The 20579-nt window shown below is 41.2% G+C and overlaps 1 protein-coding gene across 1 annotated transcript in view; it reads left to right on the top strand.

Annotated features, from left to right (window-relative positions):
- LOC138953572 (piggyBac transposable element-derived protein 4-like) overlaps window positions 1-19593 on the top strand; it is a 42440-nt gene extending 22847 nt beyond the window's left edge. The window contains exons 4-7 of the mRNA XM_070325415.1: window positions 267-379; window positions 4467-5020; window positions 5715-11174; window positions 11694-19593. Coding sequence (XP_070181516.1) covers window positions 267-379; window positions 4467-5020; window positions 5715-7098 — 2051 coding nt within the window. The 3' untranslated portion in view covers window positions 7099-11174; window positions 11694-19593. The remainder of the gene's footprint in view (window positions 1-266; window positions 380-4466; window positions 5021-5714; window positions 11175-11693) is intronic.
- Window positions 19594-20579: the final 986 nt, after the last annotated feature.

The raw sequence follows: 20579 nt of genomic DNA, 5'->3' as shown, positions 1-20579 counted from the left end.
TTGCAAACAATTATGTAACAAAACACAATCTAACGACGAATTTTCTTATTTCTGATGAGGTTTTCGGAGGTTTTCGGAGACAAGTAGTACCGAAATTTAAGACCTTGCTTTTTTCATATTTTCTCTTCATAACCTCTGTAAACTTACCACCATTTTAAGACTCTGTCCTTATTAAGAACTGAACTTCTTAGATATTTGAAGGGTCTTACGAGGGGGTTTGACTGAACTGGGAATTGATCATAATCAGTGTCTCCTTTTTTTTCCAGTGCCAGAGAGGAAAGCTGTGACCACAGAGAATACTGTTACCGTGCCTACAGTGCAGACATTACATGGACAGTCTGCAGTCAGACCCAACAGTGATACCTCTCTGAAACAAGAGGTGCAACACATGTTAAGACATACCGGAGAGGAAAAGTATCCATGCACAGAGTGTGGTGCTAGATTCACACAATCTAGTCATTTGAAGCAACACATGCTGACACATACAGGAGAGAAAAAGTATCCATGCTCAGAGTGTGGTGCTAGGTTCGCGAGGTCTGATACTTTGAAGAATCACTTGTTGACACATACAGGAGAGATAAAGTATCCATGCACAGAATGTGGTGCCAGGTTCACGACATCTTCTGTTCTAAAGCAACATATGTTAAGACATACCGGAGAGGAAAAGTTTCCATGCACAGAGTGTGGTGCTAGGTTCACACAATCTAGTCATTTGAAGCGACACATGCTAATGCATACAGGAAAGAAAAAGCATGCTTGCACAGAGTGTGATGCTAGGTTCACAAGATCTTCTCTTCTAAAGCAACACATATTAAGACATGCAGGAGATGAAAAGCATGCTTGCACTGAGTGTGGTGCCAGGTTCACAACATCTTCTATTCTAAAGCAACACATGTTGATACATACAGGGAAAGGAAAGCATGCTTGCACAGAGTGTGGTGCTAGGTTCACACAATCTAGTAATTTGAAGCAACACATGTTGATACATACTGGGAAAGGAAAGCATGCTTGCACAGAGTGTGGTGCTAGGTTCACACAATCTAGTCATTTGAAGCAACACATGTTGACACATACTGGGAAAGGAAAGCATGCTTGCACAGAGTGTGGTGCTAGGTTCACACAATCTAGTCATTTGAAGCAACACATGTTGACACATACTGGGAAAGGAAAGCATGCTTGCTCAGAGTGTGGTGCCAGGTTCACAGCATCCTCTATTCTAAAGCAACACATGTTAAGACATATAGACCATAAAAGGCATGCATGCACTGAGTGTGGTGCTAGGTTCACACTGTCTGGTAATTTGAATAAACACATGTTGATACATACAGGTGAGAAAAGCCACGCATGCACAGGGTGTGGTGCTAGGTTCGCGAGGTCTGATAATTTGAAGGAACACTTGTTGACACATACAGGGGAGAAAAGGCATGCATGCACAGAGTGTGATGCTAGGTTCACACGATCTGGTAATTTGAATAAACACATGTTGACACATACAGGGGAGAAAAGGCATGCATGCACAGAGTGTGATGCTAGGTTCACACGATCTGGTTATTTGAAGCAACACATGATGATACATACAGGGGAGAAAAGGCATGCATGCACAGAGTGTGATGCTAGGTTTTCCCTGTTAGGTTCTTTGAAGTCACATATGTTAACACACACAGGAGAGAAAAAGCATCTATGCTCAGCGTGTGGTGCTAGGTTCGCAAGGGCTGATGACTTGAAGAAACACTCTTTGACACATACAAGAGAGAGAAAGTATCTATGCACAGAGTGTGGTGCTAGGTTCACACAGTCTTGTCATTTGAAGCAACACAAGGATATACATACAGGGGAGAAAAGGCATGCATGCTCAGAGTACGTCGCGATATAACCTTGAATGGTTGAAAACGACGTTAAACACCAAATAAAGAAAGAAATGCTCAGAGTGTGGTGCCAGGTTCACACAATCAAGTAATTTGAAGCAACACGTGATGATACATACAGGGGAGAAAAGGCATGCATGCACAGAGTGTGATGCTAGGTTCACACGATCTGGTTATTTGAAGCAACACAGGTTAATACATACAGGGGAGAAATGATGCTTGATTCACACAATCTTGTTATTTGAAGCAACACATGGATTTAGCTATCTGCCACCCTTCTTTGTTTCTTGATTTGAAATGGTCAGTCCACTCGGATCTGTGTGGAAATGACCATTTTCCTACATTTGTCACTTTTGATGAGGATCAGGACGAGGAAGCTCCTCCACACTGGAAATTTACTAAAGCTAACTGGGATTTATTCCGTCTTTCCTCCTCCATAAAATTAACCACAGAAATTCTAAATTATGAAGACCCGGCTTAAACCTTTTCCTCCCTTTTGGTGCAGTGCGCAAATGACAGTATACCTAAAATCTTCTTCTAAACCCAAAGGTCCAAAAACACCTTGGTTTCACGAAGAGTGTAAAGCTGTCCATAACCAACGCAAACGAGCTTAACGCCATGTTTTCCAAAACCCTACGTTAGCCAATAAAATCGCGAATAAAAACTTCTGCTCCAAACTCAATTTCAAAACCTCGAGCAGGAAGGTATGGCAGATTGTTAAAAAGATTAAAGGGAAAAATTTATCAAATGCCTAAAACAACATGGTCAAGTGATAACCAAAAAGAAAAACGTGGCGAATATCTTAGCTTCAACAATAAATCACAACTCTTCTTCGGAACACTATTCTGAAGAGTTTCAAAAAGTTAAAGATAAATCTGAAGCGACACCCGTTTCCTTTGAATCTGAAAATTTGGAAGATTACAATTCCCCTTTCTCGATGACCGAGTTAAAGGACGCCATTTTAAAATCTAATGACTCCGCCTCAGGGCCGGATGATATCCCTTACCAACTTTTGGATCATCTACCTGAAAACGTCCTGGCAGTTCTTTTAAGCATTTTTGACTCACATGCGAAGCAAAAGTGAGTCTATGTACTCACCCGAGTCGTCCGTCCGTCCGGAAAACTTTAACGTTGGATATTTCTTGGACACTATTCAGTCTATCAGTACCAAATTTGGCAAGATGGTGTATGATGACAAGGCCCCAAAAAACATACATAGCATCTTGACCTTGCTTCAAGGTCAAAGTCGCAGGGGCCATAAATGTTGTCTAAAAACAGTTAATTTTCACATTTTTCACATTTTCTCTGAAGTTTTTGAGATTCAATACCTCACCTATATATGATATATAGGGCAAAGTAAGCCCCATCTTTTGATACCAGTTTGGTTTACCTTGCTTCAAGGTCAAGGTCACAGGAGCTCTTCAAAGTTGGATTGTATACATATTTTGAAGTGACCTTGACCCTGAACTATGGAAGATAACTGTTTCAAACTTAAAAATTATGTGGGGCACATGTTATGCTTTCATCATGAGACACATTTGGTCACATATGATCAAGGTCAAGGTCACTTTGACCCTTATGAAATGTGACCAAAATAAGGTAGTGAACCACTAAAAGTGACCATATCTCATGGTAGAAAGAGCCAATAAGCACCATTGTACTTCCTATGTCTTGAATTAACAGCTTTGTGTTGCATGACCTTGGATGACCTTGGGTCAAGGTCACATGTATTTTGGTAGGAAAAATGTGTAAAGCAGTTCTTAGTGTATGATGTCATTGCTAGGTTTAGTTATTTGACCTTGACCCTGAAGGTCAAGGTCATGTAAAGGTCAAGGTCAAGCATGTGAGTCGTATGGGCTTTGCCCTTCTTGTTAATCATATCTGGTCCTCTGGTACTTTTCCTCCCGACTGGAGAAAGGCCGTAATTATTCCTGTTCCGAAGCCTGGAAAGGATCATTCAGACCCAAATAATTATCGGCTGATAGCCTTATCCAGCTGTCTGTGTAAGACGATGGAGAGACTAGTGCATGAGAGGTTGCTGTGGGACTTTGAAAAAATTCGGTGCTTTGTACATAACCCAGTGCGGTTTTTGAAAACATAAAAGTACAACCGATCACTTGGTTCGTTTTGAATCATTTGTTCGTAACGCTTTGGTAAGCGGAAAGCATGTCGATCGTGTCCGTCCTGTTCGATTTGGAAAATGCATATGATACAACATGGAAGCACGGTATTTTATCAGATTTAAAAACCTTAGGGTTTGATGGGAATCTTCCTATTTTTATTTCAAATTTTCTTGCCGAAAACTTTTTCGCGACACGCCGCCAGAATACTGGTGTTGACTGATCATGCCGTTGTCAGCACGCCGCCAGAATCCGTGCGTTAGGTGCGTGAATCACTTCGCCACACACCGCCATATTAGTGGCGTTGGAAGTTAAAAATACCAAGCTGGGGATTTTCCATACGGAAACCCACGTGATAGGTTCAGAGGTCGGCTGCATCATCATACGCGACAAATAACTCCCAGAACAGTTGATTTCATTGGTTAGTTTGGATACTACAGGCCATTGACGGCACTAACCCATGCCTTTGTTTCATCTTTAGGATTCCAAAATGTCGCATGTCGGAGTGTTACGTGCATTGGAATTGATATTAGAAGACGGTTCAGGAGACGAAACGGAGGTGGACCATTATGTTAGCAGCGGAGAAAGTGTTCAAGAAGAAGATTTTGTCGATGATATTCCAGAAAACAATGGACATCTTCATGATGATAGTGAAGTAAGTGAAGGAGAGCAGATGACTGTTGATGCCCCTGCTCGACCACGTGTTCATGTTGTCGGCGTGGGTGATGGCGATGCAAATCCAGTCAACTTGTTTGACGACGATTTTCAGTTAGAAGACGATAATGATGAACTATATGATGCTGATACGGAGGTGGAAGATGATGACGAATCTGAAGAAGATGACGACTTCGCTTCTTGGGGGAGAAACCTGCGAAATTTCCCACAAATTCCCGACTTCTCTCCCGCACCGAAACAAGGATTGCAAGATCACGTTTTCAATGGCATCGATGATCCCACGGCCTTGGATGCATACAGTGTGTTTTTCACCAACGATTTGGTCCAGCGAATACAGCGTGAGACAAATCAATATGCAAGGTACGTATTTTGTGTGTGTGGGTGGGTCTTCTTCTGTGGCCATAGATAAATATATTAGAATGTCAACAAAACTTCACCATTGACTTCACTTGTGACTTAACACAAGGTTGTGTTTCACTCCAGTGATGTCTGTTGATGAATGCTTTGTTTGCTATGAAGTTTGTATTTGTTCGTAATATTAGAATATATTTATTTCCCAAAACAAAATTAATATGAGTATTGGTGGCTGTGGCGGGGGAGGGGAGGGGGGTGTTTGTAGAGAGGTGTGTGGGGAAAAGGGGGCGTGGCAGTTTACAGATCAGAGGGAGACTATGTATGCTGTAAATTAAATTCCCTCTCAGTCAAAAAAGCGTGGGGGTTTACCTGTTTCATTTTGTTGAGTATACATGTTGATTTCTCAAATGTCTTTTTACTGTGTACTTGTACATCTGCATATACTAATAAACTCTCTCTCTCTCTCTCTCTCTCTCTCTCTCTCTCTCTCTCTCTCTCTCTCTCTCTCTCTCTCTCTCTCTCTCACACTTTCTGTCTCTCACTCACTCTCTCTCCTCTCTCTCTCTCTCTCTCTCTCTCTCTCTCTCTCTCTCTCTCTCTCTCTCTCTCTCTCTCTCTCTCACTCAATAAGAAAGAAGAACTGTTAGCATGTCAGCGTATGTGTACATGACTAATATTGTTCTCTTGTTATGTTGTGCAGAGATGCCATTGAGCAGAAACAACGGCAGAACGGGGGCACTCTTCCACCAAAGTCTGCATGGGCCAGATGGAAACCAGTCACCATCCCCGACATGAGGAATTTCTTTGCATGCTGCATTCACATGGGCATTGTGAAGAAGCCGAGAATGTCGGATTACTGGTCGCGTCACCCAGCACTTCATGGGTCATACTGCAGTCAGCTGATGTCGAGAAACCGTTTCATGGACATCTTGAGCTTCTTGCACATGAACGACAACACAACCTTTGTGCCTTTCGGAGAAGAAGGTCATGACCCAATCCACAAAATCCGTCCTCTTGTGACACACCTCAACACCAAATTTCAGGAGACGTACATTCCGGACAAGACCATTTGTATAGATGAGGCGATGTGCCCTTTCAAAGGCCGCAGCAAGTTTCGTGTGTACATGAAGGACAAGCCGACTAAGTGGGGGTTCAAATTCTATGAACTCTGTGACAGTTCCACTGGGTACGTCTTTCACTTTGAAATGTTCTGCGCAGACAGGAGACTCAGCAACAAGCCGTATGATGTTGTAATGCGTCTCATGGTGCCGCTGATGGATAAAGGCTACCAACTGTACATTGACAACTACTACTGCTGCCCCAAGGTGTGTGAGGATCTGTCTGCCCGTGGAACAATGGTGTGTGGGACAGTCAGAAGGAACAGAGTGGGATTGCCCAAGGAGATGTGTGCCGCCGACGTGAACTTGGAAAAAGGTGCCATTGACTACCGCCGCAAGGGTTCCGTGGTTGTGTGTCGCTGGAAGGACAAGAAAGACGTGTTCATGTTGTCCACGATGCATCGCCCAAGCCTTCGCATGATCCAAGCACGCTACGAGCTGAAGCGAAAGCCTCTTGCAGTGATCGACTACATTGCTCACGTGGCCGGAGTTGATCACTCTGACCAACTGATTTCCTACTTCCCGATGCATCGCAAGAGTGTCAAATGGTGGAAGAAGCCCTTCTTTCACCTCATGACCATGATCATGATACAAGCCATGATCATCCTTAATGCACACAGGAAACAGAAGAGGAGGGCCAAGAAATGTCTTGAAGATGTTGTCAAGGATGTCCTCACACAGTTGCCTGTGGTGGACGAAATCCCGATAGCACATGTTGCTGTTGGTGACAAGTTGCGCCTGACTGGCCGCCACTTTGCAGCTGCCCTTCCAGCAACCACACTGGCCAAGCCCTACAAGAACTGCAAAGTCTGCTATGCCAAATCAAGATCTCGAGGTGTCAATGCTACTTTGGCCAAAACCCAACGCAAGCGGACGCGATTCTGGTGCCGGGAATGTGCTGTGGCGCTTTGTGTTGAGCCGTGCTTCGAAGTGTGGCACACAAAGAAGGATGTTCTCCGTGCATAAACCGAGTTCTAAACAAGTCATTTGTACAAAAACTGTAAATACTGTGACAGCAAGTGTTTCTTTTCTTCTATGGATAAAACCCAACGCAATGGGACGCGATTCTGGTGCCGGGAATGTGGTGTGGCGTTTTGCGTTGAGCTGTGCTTCCAAGTGTGGCACTGTAAATACTGTGACAGCAAGTGTTTCTTTTCTTCTACATGGATATATGGTCACGGCTCAGAAATGGCGTCGAACTCCACCCTTACCCCATTCAAACGCCCCACACGCTCAGTTATGGTTTATTCTACCTTTGAAAGTACTGACACTGGGTGCAGATATGAATAAAATTAATATTTTGGTAGAAACCGAAAGGTTTGATGAATTTGTTTTCGAGCAAGGCGCAATCGTACAGTGAATTTACGTCGATTTTCGGGCTGGAAGTTGGGACACTTTTTTACTTGGTGTCGAAACGTCGTATTTGCGCGTCCTACACACACTGCTTGGATAAAAACTTGATGGAGATGGAAAGAGAAGGTGTTGGTTATTGTTTACTGCACGATAACCTGTACCTCACCCCAACAGTCGGCTGAGATCAAGTTTAGACTCCAACGGCCAGTGTGTTACTTTTCGTGTTAGGAGTCACGTAGGCAGTTTTGGCTTTTGCCGCGCTTTTAATAATGATGACAGACGTTGAACTAAGCGATAAACTTGGACAAGAAAGAACAATCTACTACTAAAAAAAATAAATATGCACAAACACAGAAGACAAAGCAATGAAAATAAGTCTTAAGTTCGTTGTTGTGTACTATCGTGTTACCGCGAAAAGTAACAACGTAAATCAAAGTTATTTATCGACATGTTCCTGACTTCCAACGGTGGAAACAACTGTTCTATCGTCTGCTACAAAATTGCATTCACTGTCTCGAACTCAGAACTCAGTGTGGCATGGAGGACATCGAAGATAACGGCCAAGTTAAGAACCACTGGTTTTTCGTTGTCTGTAACACACTCACCTGCAGTTTGAAACACTGTTATTTTCACTAAATAACAACTTTCTTCCTTTTTTTTCATCTGAAAGTTAGAAGTGTTATTGTGATTTGTTTTGATAAAATTTGCATTTTTTAGGACAAAGATTTTTCTTTATTTTGATTTTTTAAGACAGATCTGTTTGAGACGATTCAACCAATTTCCCAAGTTATTCAGCTTTCATGTCATTGCATGTGTTTTTTTCTGGCCTTTTCTATTGTCTTTCCATACAGTTCACCTTGTGCTTTGTTTTCATGCCATTTTAATGAAATGAATGACAGGAAAAAGAAAGATATGTTTTTTTTACGTTGTGTGTGTTACTCACACCACTCGCACATCGTGAGAGGTAACACACTCAAATAGTTTGTACAGTTATCTTGAAAATTATTTAAATCTTGCTGGAACAAAGTAAGGAATGAATCAAGTAAACAGAAAATGATGTCTGCGTTTATTGTTTTGAATTGAAGTTGTTTTTTTAGGAACAGTGTTGAGTGCGTTACACACACTAAAACATCACAGGCACAATTGTGTTAAGTAACCTACTCCCAATACCTTGTCTCAGGATAAACAATATGTTTTTTTCATTACCCCTTCAATTTACTAGAGAAATATAAATGTTGAAGTGAAAACTTTTCAATATTCTTATTAGCATTTTTGTAATTAATGGCTGTTGGTGTATAAGTGTGTTACTTACACCAATATGTCAGCTGCAAAGTTAGTGTTAGTAACTCACTCAGTTCTGAAAGTAGGAAAAATGTGTACAAGAGTACCATATCAATTAATCATCACTGAAGTGTGTTGTTAAATGCATATTAACCTGACTTTGACATTTTTCATGATGTATTCAAGTTTTACTTTTGTTACGGTGAGTTTGTGTTGGTGCTTGTAACACAAATTGGTGTTGTGTAACAAACTCAGAGACACTTTCTTTGCTGATATGAATTTACCAGCATGCTGAATGTGTCAACAATAGTTTCAATAGTTGTGTAGCAACCATGGTGTCATTCTTACAATTAATTTCACGATTAACTGAATGCACTGAATAGGGACAACGTTTTGTTCATGTTATGACAGTGTTTTGTAACACACTCATTGGCAAATAAACAGCATTTTTCTTGATAACTTCAAAATCCGCCTTCACCCTGAAGATTTTTTGTTGGGTTTATCAAGTTTTTTTGTACAGTGTGTTGTTTTCATTACCAAGTGGATGGATATGCTTTATACCCTACAAAATAATGTGAAGTAAGACTTTTTTGGTGAAATGTAACACACTCAGTGTTAAAAGTGAGAAAATCTTCTCTGTATTGTGAATTGGAGCATGGTAGAAGTCATAAGACATCATTGTTAGGTTGTTATGGTTTTGCTCTTTCATTTTTCATTCTTTTGCATGCATTTTTCATGTGAATATCTTGACAGTGTCCTAAAGTTTGATTTTTTTGGTGAAATGTAACACACTCATTGGAAACTTTTAGGAATGACTTGACAGATAACTGATAATGGGAATAACTGGTCCGGTATCATTGCTGCATTTCAACTCTTTACTATTATGTACTTGTTTCTCTTCCCATTACATGTATTTCTTAGGTTTTGTGTGTAAAATAAATAGGAATTTCGCAGTTTTGAATGTCTGTGTTGTGAGACACAGAAAGTTGATTTTTGTTTGAGTACATTTTGACATCTTGTTCTGATTTGATTTTTTTTGCAGACTGTCCGTATGAAGTGTGTGGAACTAAGAATAGATTGACTGCTGAAACAGTAATCTTTTCAGTTCTTTGAGAACTTGTTTGATCATTGTTTTGTTTATTGGTGTTCTTGTAACACACACACTTTCATAGGGTACCTAGATATGCAGATTATTGCTGTCGGAATGTGTCAACAATAGTTTCAATAGTTGTGTAGCAACCATGGTGTCATTCTTACAATTAATTTCACAATTAACTGAATGCACTGAGTATGAACAACGTTTTGTTCATGTTATGACAGTGTTTTGTAACACACTCATTGGCGAATCGGTCTCGAATAGCAGCTAGCATCTGCTGAAGAGACATTAAACCCCAAAAACCAACCAACCAACCAACCATTGGCGAATAAACAGCATTTTTCTTGATAACTTCAAAATCCGCCTTCAACCTGAAGATTTTTTGTTGGGTTTATCAAGTTTTTTTGTACAGTGTATTGTTTCCATTACCAAGTGGATGGATATATGCTTTATACCTTACAAAATAATGTGAAGTAAGACTTTTTTGGTGAAATGCAACATACTCAGTGTTAAAAGTGAGAAAATCTTCTCTGTATTGTGAATTGGAGCATGGTAGAAGTCATAAGACATCATTGTTAGGTTGTTATGGTTTTGCTCTTTCATTTTTCATTCTTTTGCATGCATTTTTCATGTGAATATCTTGACAGTGTCCTAAAGTTTGATTTTTTTGGTGAAATGTAACACACTCATTGGAAACTTTTAGGAATGACTTGACAGATAACTGATAATGGGAATAACTGGTCCAGTATCATTGCTGCATTTCAACTCTTTACTATTATGTACTTGTTTCTCTTCCCATTACAAGTATTTCTAAGGTTTTGTGTGTAAAATAAATAGGAATTTCGCAGTTTTGAATGTCTGTGTTGTGAGACACAGAAAGTTGATTTTTGTTTGAATACATTTTGACATCTTGTTCTGATTTGATTTTTTTGCAGACTGTCCGTATGAAGTGTGTGGAACTAAGAATAGATTGACTGCTGAAACAGTAATCTTTTCAGTTCTTTGAGTACTTGTTTGATCGTTGTTTTGTTTATTGGTGTTCATGTAACACACACACATTCCTAGGGTACCTAGATATGCAGATTATTGCTGTCGGGGAATGCCTTTTTTCACAAATAAAGATCAAGGTAGATACTAAATAATGCAGTTAACTTTTATTGTGTAATAGGTTTACTGTTAACTGTATATTAGAAAACAATGTGTGACACGGTGTTATGTAACACACTCCAGTTAAAATTTAAAATGCAATTCATTCCGCAGTAATTGATGAAAATACATTGTTACTGCCCAGACACAACTAAACACATAAACAGTCCTCGCGCCCCCTAATTGGCGTAGAGGCGCGTCCCCCGGGTGGTGGATGGGGGAGCCTTCTCTACTAACTTCTGAGAGAAGGTCGCATCACTCTCGATGCCGTGAACCTAATTAGGATCTTTTTCTTGTTTCTTCTCTATTTCTGCCTCCCCAAAGTCCTTTTACTTTCCTTTTCTCACCCATAAAATTCTTCACTTTTTACCCTTGTTAAGTGGTTCTTGTATAGAATATAGTCAATGTTTGTAAAGATTTTAGTCAACCAGTATGTAAGAAATGTTTAGTCCTTTGTACTGGAAACTTGCATTCTCCCAGTAAGGTCATATTATTGTACTACATTGCAAGCCCCTGGAGCAATTTTTTGATTAGTGCTTTTGTGAACAAGAAACACTTAACAAGTGGCTCTATCCCATCTCCCCCCTTTCCCCTATCCCATCTCCCCCCTTTCCCTCGTCGCGATATAACCTTCGTGGTTGAAAACGACGTTAAACACCAAATAAAGAAAGAAAGAAACAAACAGTTTTGCTGGACCCCAAAATGGAAAGTAATCCAAGAGTTTGTATTTGTGACTCAAGTGTCCCACAAATTCGACACCTTTTCTGAGCCATGACCAAATACAAAGTACATTTCTGAAACAATGAAAGATCTTTCTTTAATTGTGTGCAAAAAGTAAGTCTCCACATGTACTAGTTTTTTTACAATATTTTTTTCAAAATGTCCCAATTTTGGTTGTCAGCAGGCTATTTCTATGCTTTGGCTCAGGCGTTCTGAGTGTATAGTCATGTCATAGGGTGGACGTGTTGAATGAGTTTAAAACCTTAGGGTTTGATGGGAATCTTCCTATTTTTATTTCAAATTTTCTAGCCTAAAGGGAGTTTAAGGTCCGAGTAGGTTCTACCTTCTCCGATTCATTTGAACAGGAGATGGGAGTTCCTCAAGGGAGTATATTATCTCCGTTACTTTTTAACATTAAAGTTAATAACATCGTTAAAAACGTCAAGTCTGACATCGACAAATATCTTTTTGTTGATGACTTCCAAATTTCTGCCAAGGGAAAAACACTAGCTGGGGTTGAAAGGAAGCTTCAGCTGTGTATATCCACAATTCAAAAATGGGTACAGGAGAACGGGTTCAAATTTTCCTTGGCTAAAACTGAATGTATCCATTTCCACAGGAAAAGAAATCAAGTCCTTCAGCCTTCTTTGTTTATAAACTCTCACAAGATAAAAGTTTCTAAACAAGTCAAATTTCTTGGCCTGATTTTTGATAGCACCCTTTCTTTCCTACCCCACATCAAATACCTAAAAAGAAAATGCCAAAAAGGACTCAACGTCCTGAAAGTCATAAGTCACACGGACTGGGGGGCTGACAGAGCAACATTGTTACGTCTGTACCGTTCTCTTGTCCGGCCACAGTTGGACTACGGTTGTATTGTTTACAGATCTGCAAAAAGAAATATCCTCAAAGTTTTGGATCCAATCTATCACCAGGGTCTGAGAGTTTGTTTGGGTGCTTTTCGCACGACACCAGTAGATAGTTTGTATGCCGAGTCTGGAGAACCTCCTTTGGAGATCCGCAGACTTCGGCTCTCCATGAACTATTACCTGAATCTAAAAGCAAACCCCGAAAATCCTGCCCATGAGTGTGTTATTAACCCTACTCTGAAGGACACATTTCTTAACAAACCAAACGCCAACTTTTGGCATACGTATGCTTTCTGAATGTGAAAAGGCTGAAATAAATATTGACTCTGTTTGTGACGATCCTTTGACATCAAACACTCCACCCTGGCAAATAAAAATAAAAATAAAAATAAATAAATCCCTGCGCTTAGAACTGTACCCACGAAATACGCGCGATATAAGCCTCATATTGATTGATTGATTGAATGGGAAAACCCAACCGTAAACTTTTCCCTAACTTCTTTTAAGAAGAATGAAACCACGGACTCTTGTCTTTCGGCAGCTGTTTCTAGAGCAATGTTCCAAATACACAGGGTATGAACTTATCTTCACTGATGGCTCTCTCAAGGATGATTCAGCTGCTGCTGCAGCAGTTTCTAGCAAGAAATTACAACGCCAACTTCAACTTCGGCTCCCTAACGGTTCGTCGGTTTATTCGGCAGAACTTAGGCCCATCATATTGGCGTTAAAAGTAATTTATCAGTCGTCCATCTTTTTACATTTAGTCAATTTTTGACTAAATGTTTTAACATAGAGGGGGAATCGAGACGAGGGTCGCGGTGTATGTGTGTGTCTGTGTCTGTGTGTGTGTGTGTGTGTGTGTGTGTGTATAACGATTCAGACTAAACTACTGGACCGATCTTTATGAAATTTGACATGAGTTCCTGGGAATGATATCCCCGGACGTTTTTTTCTTTTTTTCGATAAATGTCTTTGATGACGTCATATCCGGCTTTTTGTAAAAGTGGAGGCGGCACTGTCACACCCTCATTGGCTCACGAAGTGTAGCCTATGCGATCGTAACTTTGTCTGTCTGTGCGTTTGTGCGTGTGTGTGTGCGTGTGTGTGTGTGTTTGTGCGTGTGTATGTCTGTGGTAGAAACTTTAACATTTCCGAGTCTATGTGTGAGTGGTTATCCAAGACTATGGATAAAGCTCGCATAAGATTACGTCACGGTCAAAAGTGTTTGACGTCAATTAATGCATCATGACGGCATGCCTCCCTGTAGTCTTTCTCTCTCGCGTGGTGTGTGTGGTCTCGGTCATTGTTATTTTGAGCGGGCCGAGACTATTTGGCAGTCGTGTCCCTGTAAGTAGGCTACATGCAGACAGACAGATCTAGATCTAGTGTCTCTCTTTCTTGCACAGTGTCACCTAAGCTTACTGTGTGTGTGGGTGTGTATGTGTGACGGAGTGATTGAGTTTGTGTTACTGTTTGTCTATTTCTTACGTGAGCCTTGAAGGCTTCGCCTCTTGTTTTTCAATCAAATTGATTGAAATTTTGGCCAAGCAATCTTCGGCGAAGGCTGGACTTCGGTATTGCATTTCAGCATGGTGGTTTAAAAATTAAGTGTAAGTTTAGAGGGAGCGGTTAGCGACAATAAACTCTATTTAAACGAGACAGATATGCGGGAAAGGGGGGGGGGGGTGTAGAGGTAATGCAGGCCCGGGGAAGTGATAGCAAGTCCCGTGGGAACGAATGCGGGGAATGGAAGAGGGTTGGAGGGCAGGGGGTAGGTGATGAGTGAAGGAGAGCCATCTGGAATGAAACAATGGTAACCGATAAGGGGGAGTCCGAGAGAGAGCGAGTACCGAAGTCATTAGTAGCAGCGCGGCGGCCAGCAAGCAAGTTCAGCGACTTTTTCAGTCCTGCAAAACCATGGAGTTCAATTTTACTTCTTGGGCAAAAAATCTGCCCCAACCTGTAATTGAGGTTCTGGAAAAAGAGGAGTTCACAAGCCTCAGTGCCTTGAAATATGCAGGAGAAAAGGACCTGGAAAGCCTTAAGTTCCCGCAGTGGGGCACTGCGGTTATGAAATTAAAGGCCCCTCCTGTTTTTGGAACCGCAGGAGCTTTCTAGTTTGCTGTTAGGTAGATTTTTGGTTCCTCTTTCCCGTCATGCTCTCTTTTTCTTCATGAATTCTTTTCTTTTTTCTGCCTTCTTGCTCATTCACCTGTATTTTTTCCAAAAATCTCTTCTCTTGCCGCTTGTCTCGCGATTCATGTATAGTTTAATCTGTTAGTGTTCTGATGTAAGTCCAGCAGTAGATAGGTTAAGCCTATTTTAACATACTGGAAACTGGTAATCTTCCAGTAGGTATTAATTTAGTTTTACTAAAGCCTGCTGGGACACAAGTAATGGGTTAGTGCATTTGTAAACAGGAATCGCTTGACAAGTGGCCCCCTTCATCCCCCCCTTCCTCGTCCTGATATGGCTCTGCGTAGTCGGCTGGACGTTAAGCAACAAATAAACAAACAAACAAAAAAGCCTTAAGTTAAAACGAGGCCACATAGTGGAATTAAAAGCGGCAGTGGCAGACCTGCAACAGAAGTACGGGGGAGGGCCGTTGCGTGCTGCCGACCAAGTGGCACCGCTCCAGGGTCTTCTTGGCAACATGGCCATACAGTCTGCTTCACCAGGTGAGACTTATTTACGAATTGTTGACTTCGTACCGGCTTCTATGGCGGTGGAGGAAGAGGTGACGCTCGGGGGAGGTGTCACGCTCAAGCTGGCCAACAAACCAAAGTTGGAGAAAGTATCCCCCTGCCACTGGATCGTGGCAAATGCTAAAATAATGGCAAAACTCATGAACACCGTGGACTTCGACCACAAAGCTTACCTCTGAAAATTATTTTTAAAAAAATGTCTTTTATAAAACGATCCAAATTTACGTTCATCTTATTCTTCATCATTTTCTGATTCAAAAAACATATAAATGTTATATTTGGATTAAAAACAAGCTCTGAAAATTAAAAATATAAAAATTATGATTAAAATTAAATTTCCGAAATCGTTTTAAAAACTATTTCATCTTATTCCTTGTCGGTTCCTGATTCCAAAAACATATAGATATGATATGTTTGGATTAAAAACACGCTCAGAAAGTTAAAACGAAGAGAGGTACAGTAAAGCCGCGTGCTATGAAGCACAGCGCAACCGCTACAGCGCCAAACAGGCTCGTCACTTTCACTGCCTTTTGCACTAGCGGCGGACTACGTTCAGTTTCATTCTGTGAGTTCCACAGCTTGACTAAATGTAGTGATTTCGCCGTACGCGACTTGTTTGATTGTGTCGGACTCGCTTTCAGCTCTTGAAGCCATTTCATCAAGAAAGTCCACTCACCCTTTTTTTGGCGACATTCACGACCTTCACACTAAGCTTATTTCTGAAGGCAAGATTATAAATTTTATGTGGGCGCCCAGTCATGTGTGCATTAAAGGCAACGAAGCTGCTGGCAAGGGATGCTCTGGACTGATGGCGGTTCCACCTCTTCCTGAGCAATCTGTTCCTTTCGCCGACCTTCGTCGGAAGACCCTTTTTTTACAGTTTAAAACTGGCAAGACCGTTGGTCCACTTGCAAGGAAAATAAACTTTATAAGATACGCCCTGAGCTATCAAAGCCCTTTCCTTTGTTGGCTTCAAGTAGAAAAGACGAAAGTGTTCTGGCTAGGCTACACACTGGTCACACTTATATAACGCATGTCCATCTGCTTTAAAAAGAGAAGAGGCGCCATGGTGCCACGCCTGTGATAATAGTTTTTCTGTGAGTCATTTTCTCACCGAATGCGCTGATCTGTATGATCTACGAGTGAAGTATTTTGACGCTTCTAGCTTCTGAAACATATTTTTACAGAGGTCAGCTCTGCAGCTCTCTTTGGATTTTTAAAGGAGTCTGGCCTTTATTTTAAGATTTGAATTTTAAATCCTTGACACGTTGGGTTTCGATTTAGCTTTTATGTTCCCTTCGGGTTACGTTCCTAATTTTGTTCAGTGAAATTGGTTTAATTTAAATGTGTAATGTTCAACTTGTGGGGTCCTGATTTGGCCTATATGGTCCGCTGGACCCAAAAAGCAACAACTAACTATATACATACAGGGGAGAAAAGGTATGCATGCACAGAGTGTGATGGTATGTTTTCCCTGTTTGGTTCTTTGAAGAAATATTAACACACACAGGAGAGAAAAAGTATCTATGCTCAGAGTATGGTGCTAGGTTCGCAAGGTCTGAGGTTTTGAAGAAACACTCGTTGATACATACAAGACAGAGAACTGGCTCTTTGAAGAAACACATAAGGGAGAAAAATGCATTTGTGCACAGAGTAGTGCTAGGTCCACAGAGCCGAGTGCTTTGAAGAGACATATGATTAGCACACACAGGAGAAAAAAGGCTTCTATACAGAAAGTGTGGTGCTTGGTTTATAAGGTCTTGTTCAGGAACACTTTTTGACGGCCCATACCATGTATATGATCGACAAGTTCCTTTCCCCCTTCGTTGTCGCTGTCAACATCTGTTTTTGAGTCACTTGAGAAAAAGTGACTCTATGTAATCGGTCAGTGTTAGTCTGTCCGGCCGGCCGTCCGGCCGGCCGTCCGTAGACACCACCTTAACGTTGGACTTTTCTCGGAAACTATCAAAGCGATCGGGCTCATATTTTGTTTAGTCGTGACCTCCAATGACCTCTACACTTTAACGATGGTTTCGTTGACCTTTGACCTTTTTCAAGGTCACAGGTCAGCGTCAAAGGAAAAATTAGACATTTTATATCTTTGACAAAGTTCATCGGATGTGATTGAAACTTTGTAGGATTATTCTTTACATCAAAGTATTTACATCTGTAGCCTTTTACGAACGTTATCAGAAAAACAAGGGAGATAACTAGCCTTTTCTGTTCGGCAACACACAACTTAACGTTGGGCTTTTCTCGGAAACTATAAAAGTGACCGGGCTCAAATTTTATGTGAACGTGACTCCCAGTGACCTCTACACTTTGACGTCTGCTTTGGTGACCTTTGACCTTTTTCAAGGTCACAGGTATGTCTTGAATTCTTCAGGTATGCATTGTGTTGTGAATAGCAATTTCTTCCTGTCCATCTGATGCCTCATATAATATTCAGAACTGCGAAAGTGACTCGATCGAGCGTTTGCTCTTCTTGTTAAACTTTGCTTCCCTTTACTGATATTCTATCCGACAGTAGAGCGTTATTGTCCCGATCTAAATCTTCAAACGCTCTAAAAACCTTTTGTTTGGAATTCTAGGTAGGGAAATCCTTTCATGCAATGACGTCAATGCCTTTTAGCTCGGATTGGTTAATGCACTTCGGAGACGGACTGCAGCATAATGCCGGACACACTGACTTGAAATAAATGTTAGTTGAGAGTGCTCTCCAAACTGATACGATGTGAACGGGAGTACATTATAGGGTCAGTTATTCACTTAACTTACTTCGAACAGTGAGATCAACAGAACGTACAGCAACAGTACACAAATACGAACAGAGAAACTCGGCAACCGACGTCGACACATCATCACATGCTCAAGAACTCATGTGTAATATTCGAAGTTAAAATGTCTATTTTCAACCCGGAGAACTGTGTGCCCGGTTGGCCCAATTGTTAAAGTGCTCGACCATTAATTCCAGGTTCCATTATTGCAAGGCACTTGCACACGCACGCTTGTGTGTCACAGAGAAAGATATGTAGAGGGTAGACATAACAGGTGACAACAGCAGCCAGAACCCCATCACAAAGTTACTCCACATCTCACAGATATGGTGTCTACCAACATACCAAAAACATGGAGCTAGTATGAATAGATATCTCGCTCAAGGCAAGGAAGGGGGAGGGGGGTCGGTGTACAGCGTCAGCATGTCACACTAAGCTAGGTTGACACTATGATGGTCTGGTACTCTGAAGAAACTTTTGTTCACACATACAGGAGAAGAAAAGGATTCATGCACATAGCGTGGTGATAAGTTCACCGATTCTTCAGGTTTCTTCTGCGTTCGATGTTGATGGCCGTGCTAAATCCTCAGACCAGTGGCTGCCAGGAAGTCCGATTCTTCAACCTTTGTGACGCCTGAAACACAAATATCAACACACAGCAACAGGACTTTTATCATAGATATGGAACTGACATTAGCTGTTGATGGTCATGAAAATGCCTTCGAGGCGGAAGATTTAAGTCTAAACTCTGAAGAAGTTAAGCCAAACAAGACAAATTTGCGACACCGCCGTCCCCTCCTGTACCGCCGCTTCCTACCAGGCTTTCTGTTCTGTCGGCTGCGCCAACCACTTATCAAGACGGGACAACGAGACAAATGTACTGTCTTCTCCAGGTCCTCAACAGATTCAACAAGTCGCGTAAGGCGAAAATACAACATTTAGTCAAGTAGCTGTCGAACTCACAGAATGAAACTGAACGCAATGCCATTTTTCAGCAAGACCGTATACTCGTAGCATCGTCAGTCCACCGCTCATGGCAAAGGCAGTGAAATTGACAAGAAGAGCGGGGTAGTAGTTGCGCTAAGAAGGATAGCACGCTTTTCTGTACCTCTCTTTGTTTGAACACAGTAGGGTTTGTACAACGTTGATAAATCCCCCGCCAGACCCAGGATTTGAAACTACGCCGACGGCAACAAACAGGTTTTGAGATCAGCGGCGCTACCGTCTGAGCTATCTACCCACATTATCCTCTATTCGAATAGATAATATAACTATATCTCATGATATGCACGGGGGTAATTGCTGTCCCCATCTCGCCTTTAAAGAACTTATAATAAGAAGTCCACAAGGAAATTAGATTTACCGGATACTGAAGTGCTGTTTTCTCTCTAGAACTCTTCATATGGTAAGAATTCAATACAGAACTCAGGTAAAGCATAAGTCATAAATCAACAGGAATGATTGAGAATATGTATGTTTGATTTTCATTAAAAAGTACAAACAAGTAATGCAAGCGTATCAGTTTTGTTTCATGATCTTCTTCAAGTTTCTTTAGAATCATGAATGTCTGTGTGTGTGTGTGTGTGTGTGTGTGTGTGTGTGTTAGCAAAAGCATGGGAACGCGTGACTGAACCCGATCTAGATAATTTTACAGACTTTATGAACAGAAAGAACGAATATCAAAGTCTTGAAACGGGTGAGCCTTAAATTATGGGTGGGGGTCTTAAAAATGGAGTTCCACTACATTATCTCTTCTCAGTTGTGACATTTTGTTTTGACTAAATGTTTTAACATAGACCGGGAATCTAGACGAGGATTGTGGTGTGTGTGTGTAGAGCGATTCCCAGAAAACTACTCGGCAGATTGTCATAAAACGTGACACACAAGTTCTTTGAAATGTTTGCTACATAACACTTTCTAGAACAACATGTAGTGGGTAGAACATTGATTTGAATTTCTCCTGTATGTTTAACCTTCACCGTGGGTCCGACGTAGACGACCCAGAGCCTCAGAAAATCATCTTTATCTCTGAAACTATTTGGAATTTTTGGTCGAGACTCACTTTGTTATCTCCAATCACAATACGATCACCTGTCTATAACACCACGATTGGTCGGTCCTTTGGTTGGCTGTTATTAAACTTGGTACATTATTGATAAGAGAAAATAGTTTTATAAGGCAATAATAAATACAAGGCGTTGTATCGTTTTATTAGAAAAACGGAATCCTTAGTAAAAAGCATTGCTGTGTGTTCTGACACAAAATGTCAAAATTGAAGATTTTGTCTTAAACTTCGGTTAACATCATACCATTCACCTGTAAGAGACGAATTCCCGGAAATCACTCTACCAGGCTTGTCAGTATAGGTTATGGGAGAGTGACCTTTTCTTGCAAAACCTCGTAGAGCGGGAAACACGTGGGTGTGTGACACTGAGTGAGTGTGTTCCTTCACACCCATCGCTAGTGATAAGCCCCTCCAATATTTGTATGAGGTTTTGCA

The sequence above is a fragment of the Littorina saxatilis genome, linkage group LG17 (assembly GCF_037325665.1).
Source record: "Littorina saxatilis isolate snail1 linkage group LG17, US_GU_Lsax_2.0, whole genome shotgun sequence".
Lineage (NCBI taxonomy): Eukaryota > Metazoa > Mollusca > Gastropoda > Littorinimorpha > Littorinidae > Littorina > Littorina saxatilis.
The sequence above is the reverse complement of the archived record's forward strand: the minus strand, read 5'-3'. Positions and strand labels throughout refer to the sequence as shown.